General features: G+C 39.6%; 1 protein-coding gene across 1 annotated transcript in view; it reads left to right on the top strand.

Moving 5' to 3' along the window:
* The window catches only part of PSMB7 (proteasome subunit beta 7), a 56555-nt gene continuing 46292 nt past the window's right edge, over nt 2550-12812 (top strand). Inside the window, exons 1-5 of the mRNA XM_005687126.3 lie at nt 2550-2674; nt 3110-3203; nt 3963-4060; nt 5268-5408; nt 10729-10844. Of these exons, the coding sequence (XP_005687183.1) occupies nt 2613-2674; nt 3110-3203; nt 3963-4060; nt 5268-5408; nt 10729-10844 (511 nt within the window). The 5' untranslated portion in view covers nt 2550-2612. The remainder of the gene's footprint in view (nt 2675-3109; nt 3204-3962; nt 4061-5267; nt 5409-10728; nt 10845-12812) is intronic.

The following is a 12812-nucleotide window of genomic DNA, read 5'->3' as shown; positions in this document are numbered from 1 at the left end:
CCAGTGTTCTTGCCTGGAGAATCCCGGGGACGGGGGAGCCTGGTGGGTTTCCGTCTATGGGGTCGCACAGAGTCGGACAGAGTCAGACACGATTGAAGCGACTTAGCAGCAGCATCAGGAGGGGGACAGTTCTAGAACAGAGCCTGTCCTTTTAGTTTTCACATTCAACAAAGCAGAAACTTGGTGAGCCGGGAGATGCCTACTCTTTTTCGTCAGTAGATTCCTGTGAAGACAGGTGAGTGAGGCTTCATTTTCCTTTGTTCTTGTTCAGTCACTAAGTCGTGTTTGACTCTTTGTGACCCCATGGACTGTAGCATGCCAGGCTTCCCTGTCCTTCACTGTCTCCCGGAGTTTGCTCAAAATCCTGTCCATTGAGTTGGTGATGCCATCCAACCATCTCATCCTCTGTTGTCCCTTTCTCCTCCTGCCTTCAATCTTTCCCAGCATCAGGGTCTTTTCCATGAGTCCGCTACTCGCATCAGGTGGCCAAAGTATTGGAGCTTCAGCTTCAGCATCAGTACTTCCAGTGAATATTCAGGGTTGTTTTCCTTTAGGATTGACTTATTTGATCTCCTTGCAGTCCAAGAGACTCTTAAAAGTCTTCTCCAGCACCACAGTTTGAAAGCACTCAGCCTTCTTTATGGTCCACCTCTCCCATCTGTACGTGACTACTGGAAAAACCACAACTTTGACTCTACAGACCTTGTTGGCAAAGTGATGTTTGTACTTTTTAATATGCTGTCTAGGTTTGTCATTCTCCTAATGTCACACAAAAGACCCAGAAAAGTAATGAAAAGGAACTTAACCTTTGACAAATATTTATTGAACACATAGTTGTGATAGGCATGGTTCTGGGTGACTGAGACGCCATTCATTCATTTATTCATTCCTAGAAACAAGCTTGACACATAGTAGGTGCTGAGTGAATAACTTAATTACATAGTTGAATCATTTAAATATTTGCTGAATGAATAAATTAATTCATCTCACAATTATTGGGGGCTATGATCTATTTCTATGTAAATCTGAACAAGTTGCTTTACTTTAATGAATCCTAATTTCCATCAATAAAATGAGTTGAATTATATAGCTACCTTTGAGGCTTGTTGGCAGGATGAAATGAATGTATTAACAATAATAGCTATTTATGGAGAAGTTGCTACCTGCCAGGATAAATGCTCTTTATGTACAGTTTTCGATTTTCACAGGAGCTTTTTAAAAACTGAAATAAAATCAACATAACAAAAATGTCACCATTTAAAAATGTGCAGCACAGTGGCTTTCAGTACATTCATAATGTTGTGTGACCGTTACAAGCATCTAATTTCGGAACATTGTCATCATCCCCAAAAGAGACTCAGTATCCATTAGACAGTCACTCCCCACTTTCTCCTCCTGCACCATCTCCTTGTGCTCAGTTGTGTCCGACTCTGCGATCCCATGGACTGCAGCCCGCCAGGCCCCTCTTCCATGGGGTTTTTCAGGCAAGAATACTGGAGTGGGTTGCCATTTCCTTCTCCAGGGGATCTCCCCCACCCAGGGACCAAACCCGAGTCTCCTGTGTCTCCTGAACAGATGGATCCTTGTTGAGCCACCTGGGGAGCCCCGCCCCATCTCCCAGTGACCACTGCTTTACTTTCTGGCTGTACGCATTTGTCTAGTGAGGATGCGCCATAGCAATGGAACCATACTACCTGTGCTTTTTGTGCCTGGCTGCTTTCACTTAGTACCATGTTTCTACGTTCATCTCTGTTGTAGCATGTGTCAATGCTTCATTCCTTTTGATGGATGAATAATATTCTGTTGCACTGATGTAACGCATTTTGCTTATCCATTCATCAAGTTGATGGACATTTGGATTGTTTCCATTATTTGGCTATTATTAGCAATGCTGCTATAAAAATTTGTGTACGAGTTTTTGTGAACATCTGTTTCCAGTTCTCTTGGATATATACCTAAGAGGCAATTGCTAGGTCTATGTTTAATTCTGTGTGTGTGTGCGGGGGAAACTGCCGAATTGTTTTCTAGACAGCTGCACCAGGCACATATGAGGGTTCCAGTTTTCCCTCATTCCTGTCAACACTTGTTATTTTCTGTCTTTTTGATTATCGACATCTTAGTGGGTGTGCAATGGTATCACACTGTGCTTTCTAATGACTAATGATGTTAAGCAGTATTTTTTTTTTTAAGGCTTCATTTTTATTTCACTGTAGCTTTTTTAGGCAGCTGTTTTCCCCACTTGACAGCAGAGGAAACAAATTCAGAGTTGCAAGGAGGCGGTGGAGTTGTGCCTGGGAATTGAGTGTGCTTGTCTCTGAATCCCCATGTATTCGAATTTGCAGTAGACACCGCAGGATGCCGGGTCTGTGGCGTGTCCACCTTGGATAAAAAGTCCTTTCTGCCTACTCTGGGCGTCAGTTTCTCCTCCCCTCCACTTGAGGCGCTCTACTCCAAACATCGCCAGGCTCCTCTAGGAGCCTGTAACTCTAAGATCAATCGCCCAAGCAAGGAGTTTGCTCCGCCCGTTCAGCCCTAGCTCGCCGGTGGCGCCGGAAGTGATTTGTTCATTTTGTTGGCTCCCGCCCCCGGCCTGGAAGTACTTTTTCGGGAAGATGGCGGCTGTGTCAGTGTATGAACCACCAGTTGGAGGTTTCTCTTTCGATAACTGCCGAAGGTGTGGCCTTGCCCGGGGCCGGGTTCAGGGCGGGAGTAGGAGTGCGGTGTCGGGGTCGCAGTTGGGCTGCGGTCTGGGCCAGGAAGTCCGAACCAAGGGTGGACAGAGGGGTTCCGCGGCCCGCGGCCCCTGTGACTCAGGGGAATCTGGGCCTGAGCGTGACTTTCTCCTGAGACCGGGTCCGCTCGTCCACTTTCCCGGCGCACCGGGACACCTTCCATCTCCGTCTCCTTAGGCGTGGTGCGGGTCCTGTCAGACGCTCTATTCGCAGAAAAACGGGACAGTCCTCTTTGAGGGAGGAACCAGTCAACATGGGCGTGAAAGCAAATGCTAGTCGTTTTTCTTTTTCCTGAGTTCCCTATTAGATACTCTTCCTGCCGGTGCGGCACAATTTGGTCCTGGCCTTCAACGCTTTATTCTCTCATTTGCTCTCAGAAATGCCGTCTTGGAAGCCGATTTTGCAAAGAAAGGGTACAAGCTTCCAACGGCCCGGAAAACTGGGACGACTATCGCAGGTGTGGTCTATAAGGTAAGCCGGAGCTGGCTGAGAGCAGCAGGAACCAGGCCACCTGGTCTCTTTTACTTCTCTGGGCTGTGTGAGGAAGGGCACATCTTACAGCGTACTACATTAGGAAAAGGTCTTTTAGGAGAGACTCAGTTTTTTGTGCACTTATCGACAGTTTATATTCTTACCTCGCTTTGCAGTTTTCGATAGGAAGCCAATTTTCTGTCTTAACGTTACTAATTGAGGAAACAGAATGATGTAATGGGAGAAAAGGGGATTTGTTTAACCGTTTAGCCTTTTTTTTTGTTGCTTCTAACTTTGTGCAGGTCACTTTTGTTCTCACAACCACGCTTTCCCGTCCAGGTGGCCATAATAACTCCTGATCTAAATTGTTGTAAGGGTCAAAAGAGATAACTGGTTATTGTTGTTAGAGGTTAAGAGCGACTTCTTTTAAAAAGAAATTGACAGACCTGGTTAATTTAACGGAAGGATTTCTGCATCTTAATCCAGACTTTTCTCATATTGGCTCTGTGATTTGTAAGGAATTTACTGAATTTCTGAGCCTCATTTAAAAACAGGAATGATAGTTCCTACTGTCTACTGAGGGTTCAACCAGTAATGCTTATTAATAAGCCTTTTCTTGAATGCTGGAAGTATAGCACAGTATTTCAGTGGGTAGAGGAGTGGTTCAGGGAGCAGGGTGTGGTCAGTGTTGTTTTTCCTGAACTAGAGGACTGTTTGTATATGTGAAATTGTTTAAAAGCATATATTTTTAAAAAACAGGATGGCATAGTTCTTGGAGCAGATACAAGGGCAACTGAAGGGATGGTTGTTGCGGACAAGAACTGTTCAAAAATACACTTCATATCTCCTAACATTTAGTAAGTATTGATTAGTTCGAATTACTCCTTTTTAAACATTCCAGGGGTAAAATTGCCTTTACTGTTTCTTAATAAAACCTGTTGTTCAGTCTGTATTTTCTTTCTGTCTCCCTTAAATGGCATTTCCATGGACATAAACTAGTTATCTTCTAGTCCTCTTTTTGCTTTAGTTCAGTTTTGACCCAGTTCTGCCTTTTGTGTGCATTTTGAATCCACTCCCTCCTATCCTTCTACTGAGGCCTTGGTTTGAATTCTTTTTTCTCAGCTGGACTATTGCAGTTGTCATTTAAATGGTCCCTCTGCTTTTGGTCTTTTCTCTGTCTCTATTGTTCACTTTTCTGCCATATTGGGTTTTGTAAAACACAGATCTCATAGATCTCCCTTTCCTCTTTAAAATTTTTTCAAGAGATTTTTCACATTTCACACTGCTTTCAGGATAAAATTGAAACTCTAGTATGATATTTAAAGTCATGTACGATTTCACAAAAAGATTATCTTTTCATCCTAATTTAGCTGCTTTCACCCTATGTTCCAGTTGTGCCTGGACTGTCTCTATCTCCTTCATGTCCCTGTTCCTCTCATGTCCAAGCTGTTTTACCCTTGCTTTTGGAGCCCCTCTGCTTAGAAATACCCTTTCTTCTCTGTTTGTATAGTGTTTTTATTCTCTCCTTCCAAATCCAGCTTAAATGAAACCTCAAAGATCAGAGTGAATTGCTCTTTCCTCCAATTTCCTGTAGCATTTTCTACCTGTGCTGCTGTATTGTAGTATCTGTCTCTTACACTCAACTTTGAAATCAAGTGCTATTACTGTGTCATATTTTCTTTATCCTCAGCACTTGGGAACGACTGGTACTTAGTAGTAGACACTTGGTAGATGCAAATACAAGACTTTTAACATTCCTTGCTCTTTTGTACAACTTGTGTGTTTTCTCGGATCCATAAAACGCACACTGTTAAGTTAAGAACATATAAACTAATGATTTGAAAGGTTCCGTTGCTCCACAGAAAATATATTTACATGTAATTAGATGTGCACTCTTAACTTTATGTTTATTTAAGATTGGTTAGAGTAGTAACAGTGCATGTTTACTCAAAAACATCTGTCTATATCCCTCACCTTTGTGGATGTTTTCCAAGAAGCTCCACTTCTCATTGAGCCCTTTGGTAATTAAATTTCAGCTGCACTTCTTCTAATTGTATTTTTTAGTTGTTGTGGTGCTGGGACAGCTGCAGACACAGACATGACAACCCAGCTTATTTCTTCCAACTTGGAGCTCCACTCCCTTTCCACCGGCCGCCTTCCCAGAGTTGTGACGGCCAACCGGATGCTGAAGCAGATGCTTTTCAGGTAAGGTTTCAGGGTGGGGATTTCTATAGCATCTTTTTCTCATGTCTTAGATTTTCAGCCAAGGGAGCCCTGGAAGCTAGAGAAAAAGCATTCAGAAATACACATTTAATCGAGAAATCAGTTGTTACTGAAAAACCACTGTAATTTCATAAGGCTTTTGATAATGTATTTGAATTTATGGGATCTGGTTTTTTTTTTTTTTGCAATAAATGAATCACGTGTGACCAATGGAATAATTTCCTGAGGTGTAGGGTATTGCTGGATACAAAGACCTCTTTTGTTCTTAGAAAGTTAGAGCTGGAAGGAACCTTTAAGTTCATCTTGTGAACATGCACAAATGATTATTTCCTCTCCCTCTTTTAGGGGTAAGGTAACAGTGAAATGAGAAGTGACAATTTGTAGTTAGCTGTGAGTGGGTATAATAACGTTAATATCAACCAACATTTATTTGTTTGTGCCAGGTTGTGTGCTAAGTGCTTTGTGCATGATCTCACTTTATCCTTTTAGCTCTGTGATAGGGCTGTTAACATCTCTAATTATAAGTGAACGAACTGAGGCTTTAAAGAGGTGTAGTCATTTGCCTGCCCTTACCTTCCCTCCCTACTGACTCCCATAGAGAGTCCCTCTTAGGAGTTTTGTTTCTCATTAGTCCTTAATAGTCACACCATCACTTTGTGTTTGTATAGGTCTAGACAGTTTTCACATTTTAAGTCCATTTTTCATTTGCTCTCATAAAGAGAAGAGAGGCAGTGTGGTATATAATAATGCCTAGGAAATAGCCTAGGCATTTAGTCCTGAGTTGTAACACTGGTTTCTCATTTTGTGACTGCCTTACCTTTAACAAATTCTCTCCTCTTTCCTTCTTTATAGAAGGGACACCTTGATGCCTTTTTAAAATTTTTTGAAAAGTTGATCAGAGGTCTTTATTCTGGCCCTCATCATTCATGAAGCAACCTACACAAGGCTTTTTCTTTTTCTCTGCCCAAACTGGTAGCAGCTGCAGCCAGGCCTTTGAGAGTTAAAGGGGAGCAGGAACAGAGGGCAAAGAGTGTAAGCTGGCAGCTCACAGGCCATATTCAGCTTGTAGAGAAATTTCATTTGGGTCACATAGTGTATTTAAAAAGTAGTGGCAAATAATTATAAATTGGGAGCTTTGAATTTAAAATGGATTTCCAGCTTTTTAGAAAATTTTTTGATAAAAATGTAAAGCGGGCTGTAATCTGGGACTGAGTGGCTGTTGTTGCCTTTAGAAGTGAGAGCGAGTTTTCTGGTGTGGCAGTCCTTGTGGTTCACTTCCCTGTTTCCTGTCTGCCTGTGCCTTCCTGTGAATTTGCAGGTCTTCATCTTCATGGTCCTGGCCCCTCAGTAAGTGGATATGAGGTTTAATGTAGCTGTGCAGCAAGGCCAGTGGAATAATTCCCCCTTTATACAGTGGAAGATACCAGGGTTTATGAGTCATATGGCAGGAAGCCTAGTCATACTTATCCAGTTCCTACCCTGACTGTACTGAGTCTTTATGTCAGCAATTTCCATTATTTATGTATGTAATCATCATCCTAATACTAGAGAATTATCACCTGTCAGATTCTTCCAGGACAGTGTGAGAACTTGTTAAAGTACATCTGTTGCCAGGATAACTGGACACTTGTGATTTTGATTTTAAATGCAAAGCTCCCTCTCGTGGTTTGTGTGGTGCATTACATTTAAAACAATTTTTAAGCTTGTAAAATTGCAGTAAATAGCCTATTTCAAGATTGCTTGCAGTGTCATTTAAAGCATTTAGCTAAATCTAGCAGATGTTTCTGTTGATCTCTTTAGAATGTTTCAGAAATTCTAAAATCTCTTGTTTCAGTGTTTTATCTTTTGGTTAACATACTGTGTAAAAGTTGAATTTTATCAAAGTTTTGAGAAGAAAACTCAAAATTTATGCCAGGATCATTATGGTTCTGTCTTTTGACATTTTTGTTAGTTACATAAAGTGAGTCACTAGTATAAGGGGGAAAAAAGCATAGATTTTGACTTTAGAATGTTGCTTCAAATCTTGTCTACAGTGTTTACATTGTGTGACATTAGCCTGTTCACTTCACTCTTCTTAGCCTCAGTTTCTACCTCAATAAAATGTGGATAATAGTTCTGTTTCTCTAACTTTTGGGGGAGGAAATGAATAAAGAACCGAGCTTATGCAGTGCCTTGTACAGGGCCTGCTACACAGTTAGATCCTCATTCAGAGGCTGAAATAGAGTACAGGGTGTACTCTTATTGCTATTTTTTTCCTCCTAAATAATCCATTTTCTTGTATGTGAATCAGTGAGAAAAGAGGGTTTGATAAACAAGTGAGCATCTTTTTCTTTACTTAAACAGGACTTTTATTTTTCTTCTTTGACTAGATGTAGAAGATGTAAATCATACTTGTTCCTTCTGAACATGGAACCTTCTTATTGAGTCTGTCAGAGATGTTTGATATACTAGTCTATATTCTGGAAACTATTTGAATATGCAGAGGCTTTAAAAACTTATTTTATTGTATTTCCCCCCCTTAACAAAAGATATGCATATTCATTGTAGGAAATTTTGAAAATACTGAAAAGCCCAAATTAAAACTGTGCCATTTAGGGAGAGTCACATTTTGGCTTTGTATATACATTAATACTTCTAACCTTTTTGTTTGTTTGTCCATTAATTTGATCATTCCTTCTGCCTGCCTTTCCATAAGTGCATGTTCACAGTGATAAAGCGAATATATGTTTAGATAGATAAAAAAAATACAGAAATTATCTGAATTTCTACCACGCATAAGCAGTTGATGCTAACAGGTTAATGTGCATTCTTCAGGGTTTTCCCTGTGTTTAATAATACATGTTTTGTTCTACAAGAATGGGATCCTAGTTGTGCTTTCTATCTATATCTATTTTTTCACCTACCAGTGCATCTTGAGTAGTTTCCATGTTGGAATATTTCAAAAAGAAAATAATCTTCTTTTATAAGTTACTATAAAAGTAATGTATGATCATTGTAAAATATTCAGACACTACAGAAATGTGACAGGAAGGAAGTAGATTTCAACTGACATTCTGCCACTGAAGCACATGTACTATGAAGCTTTGAGATCTGTTTTTTGAGACTTTTATACTCTGCATGTGTACATCCTCATATATGTGTTTGCAGGGGGTGGAATACTGTTGTGTTGTTTTGTAACTGACCTTGTTCACATAATAGTGCATCCTGGTATTGTTCCCATCAGTAGGTGAGCTAGCTCAGCATCGAGGGATTTTAACCTTGAGCCTGTGGAGGAGTTCTATAGACCTGTAACTGCTGAAAGAGTGAAAAACATGTGTGTGCACTTGTTATGGGTGAAGATTCCACAGTTTTAATCACTCTTTTAGAGGGGTCTATGCCCCATTAAAATTTAAGAGCCATTGAGCAACATCTTAATTTTTGTTGGATCATAATAATCTATATTATTAACCAATTTTTAAAGAGGAACAATATTGCCTGTTTTAAGATGTTTAATTATATGGTATTCTGTGGATCCTTTGGAGTGTAGAATCTTTAGGTGCTTGTGTTATTAATTCTTTAGGCTATATTCTAAAATAAATTCCTAGAAGTGGAATTGCTGGGTCAAAGATAGGAGCATTTAACGTTTTAATACATATTGCCAGGATTGTAGCCGAGAAAGATTGTTCTTAGCTGTCCTACCATCAGTTGTGTATGAAACTTGTGGCCTGATCTTTTAATGATTGTGTAGTGTTCTGCTGTATAGCTAGGTGTATTAGTTTAGGTAATTCTGTTTCCACTTTTCTAGCATCATAAACAGTTACTGCAGTAAATATTCTTATGAATTCATTTCTGCATATTTATCCTTTTATATTTTTAGAATTAGATTCCTGGAAATAGAATTTCTGGATCAATTTTTAAGGATTTCATTGACTTGCCAAAATAGCTTAGACTCTTTTAAAGGCATCAAGCAGATTATGTTTTAGCTTGGAAGGAAACTAGCTGGTTATTATTGACTTTAACTGAACAGTCTATTTGGCAGGAGATATATATATATATATATATATATATATATATATATAGTGGATCAAGCACTGGGCTAGGGTGGGAGTGGTGGGTCTGGTGATTCTCTGGCTTCTCACCCCAGAGTTCCAAGATCTACTCTTGAACCTGCTGCCAGCTCATGTGGCTTAGGACCAATTTCTTCCCCTGTCTGGGCCTCTCTTCCCTCCTGAGACTGCTTCTAAAATCCTTCCCTGCTCTTTATTTTTTCACTTATAAATGGAAGATTTGAAGTAATGAATTGGTAATCAAGGGATGCAGGAAGTATTGGACTTGACCTAGAGCACTTCCTGATGGGTAACTGTCTCAGGCAGTCTAAAATTAGGACTTTGGTTTTTGTGTTAATTTCTTTGTATCAATTTTAATGATTGTATCATCAGGCAAATTCAGCATGTTTTAGTTTCATTTTTCTTCCCAAAGAGCCAAAGGCTTACACTGGAGAACTTTAAAGCCAGCATGTTTATCCAGTATAGCAGTTCTAATGGTAAAAAAAATTGATCCATATGTAGGGAAAGAAATCTGTAGAAGTGTAAAACCAACCAAGTAGAGGGTCCAAAGGAGCAAATACGTGCAGAATTAAACAGATGGGGTCAGGTGGAAAATGTCTCTCCCATGTTCCTGAGAGAGATGGTTTTAAACCGTGGACAGTAGCAATGGGTTTATAAACTGTCATGGAGTTATTTCATGGTTCACTTCCCTGCATAATGAAATACTTTTTTCTTTTATTCAGTATGAGCTCTTATCTGCCATAATTTTGTGGATTTATTCAAGGGAAAGGTATTTTGACAAAAGTGGTTTTCCTGTGGTGAGGCTGATAATTTGAACAGTTTTAGTTTAACGACAATTCACCATTGACTTGGAAGGGACCTTATTTGCGAATCACAGAGAGGTCTGATGGGAGGGGTATTCATGATCTTCGGAGTAAGCCACGCTTGGCTCTGAGACTTTCTAATGACTTTGGGTTGGTTTTTCCTTCTCTACAATAAAAACTATAGTGTCTTCTTTTGAAGGGAGTTGTGAGGCAGAGATGATGTAAGGCACATGGGTGCTTCATACAATTTACAGTTTTTTTGACTGATAGATGTTCAAATATGTTTGCTCCATTCCTTATTTTTTTCCCCATCAGAACAGTAGCTATTTAATGAAGCAATAGTGTGAAAGAAAAACTTTTTGTTGTCTGACTTCTCGTGCAACTTTTGAATAAGTTATAGTGATGCAATGTAGACTCATTTTTTTTTTTTCTTATGCATGCTCTGATCACCAGGTATCAAGGTTACATTGGTGCAGCCCTAGTTTTGGGGGGAGTAGATGTTACTGGACCTCACCTCTACAGCATCTATCCTCATGGATCAACTGATAAGTTGCCTTATGTCACCATGGGTGAGTGTAATGTTTCCCTGATGTTTCAGAATCCTCTTATTTACCAAAGTAGTCTCTAAAAGAGCTGGTTTATTTCCTGATAGAGGAGGCAGCACAATGTGCTTTGATTCCTTCTACAAATATCTGTTGATTTCCTTCTGGGGATTAGGCCTGTTTTGTCTGCTTGGGATATAGCAGTGAACAAAATTTAGACGTAAGTGTCTTGCCTACAAGGAGTTTATATTTTAATGGGAGTGGACAGACAATAACAACAGCTTTATGTTAGAAAGTGATAAATACTAGGAGAAAAAAACATAATGTAAGTGATATTATACCACAGTTATGCAAGATACTACCTTTGGGGGAAACTGAGTTAACAGTGTACGAAAACTTGGTTTATTATTTCTTACATCTGCCTGTGAATTGACAATTATCTCAAAACAGAAAGTTAAAAGAAAATTAATGCAGTGTAAGGGGACTTGAGAATGTTGGGGTGGAAGCCAGATAATACTGTTAAACAGGAAGGTTACAGTAGGTTCGTGAAGAAGGTGAGGTTTGAGTGAAAGGGGCTCCCAGGCAGAAGGAAGACTGGAGGCCTGCCTTGGGGAACAGGCCTGGTACGTGCAGAGAGTTTTTAAGTGACAGAGTCTCTGTTTGCCGTTTAGTCGCTGAGGGATCCTGGACATTTAAGGTTCCTCTCTCAACCTTGATTTCCTCACTCTGAAATGGTGTCAGTAATACCCACCATGCATGCAGGGTATGATGATTAGTAATGATGTATGTAAACCATCTGACCCAGTGCCTGTTCTGTAAATAGTAGCTACACTTTTTATGTCAGCTTTGTACATTTGTATTTTAGCTCTAAATGCTAGATGAATATTTTTTTTTAATAACCGAAAAAAAAAGTGATAAAATTACATTAGAAGAGTTGGGATTTTTGAATTTAACTCTCATGCTCAATTTCTGAGTGAAATTTTTGCATATATCCAGAAATTTGAACAGGCCATGTGTAACCAGCGTTTTTCTAGATGTTGTTTAACTTTCACATTTTTTGCCTTGGTATCTTGGCTCTGCAGAGCCAGGGATAACTGCTGCCTTGAACAGTCTGAAAATTGTTAGTGTGAGACTTTGCTATTTCATTATGTTTAATACTCAAGCCTCTTATGAGGTTTGTATATAACAGATGTTCCCTGTTTGTGAGAAGAATGATTTGCCCCCAGATACCATATGGAATAATTATTTTAAAATGAAGATAGACTAATTTTAGAAATGTTTTGAATTCTTTGTTCCATTTTATTTGTTATCTCCATCAAGATACTGTTTTTATTTCTCCCCATCTGGTGCCTTTAAATGGTAGTAAAGGTGCAATAGTCTTTTCTATTAAGTAGTTTCATTTCTTCTTTTTTTAATTAAAAGAATTTTCACACTTGCAAGAAGGTAACAAGAATGTACAATGAATAGTCATATATACCCTCGACTCATTTTTGTCACCTAACATTTTACCACATTCTTGCTCGCTCTCTGGTGCATTTTTGCTATTTGTGTGTGTGTGTGTGTGTACCCATTCGAGAGTAAATTGTGGACACTATAACCCTCTACCTCAAAATCCTTTAGAATGTTCCCTTACATCACCTTGATGACATCATCAAAATCAGAAAATTTAACATTGATACAAGGCCTTTTCATTTTTACGATGGGAAAATTGAGTTGGTTTCTGTTGCTTTTGAACTGTAGTAATTTGTCTTATGAGCATCATCCCAAAGTTAGGAAAGGTTGTTGGAAGTGAGTAAAGCAGATTTGTGTCTGCTCATTCCGTTCCTGCAAGTCCGCTTTGTGCTCCGTCCTGGCCAGCAGTGACCTGCTTCCCTCCAAGTCCAGTGTGCGTCCATGGTGACGGCTCCACGCCCAGCTTAGAAATCGTTACTCTCCACAGTCTGGCTTTGCTTTCATAGGAGATTAAGAAGAGCAAGATACCAGTAACGTCCGATT

This window comes from Capra hircus, chromosome 11 (genome assembly GCF_001704415.2).
Source record: "Capra hircus breed San Clemente chromosome 11, ASM170441v1, whole genome shotgun sequence".
Classification (NCBI taxonomy): domain Eukaryota; kingdom Metazoa; phylum Chordata; class Mammalia; order Artiodactyla; family Bovidae; genus Capra; species Capra hircus.
The sequence above is the reverse complement of the archived record's forward strand: the minus strand, read 5'-3'. Positions and strand labels throughout refer to the sequence as shown.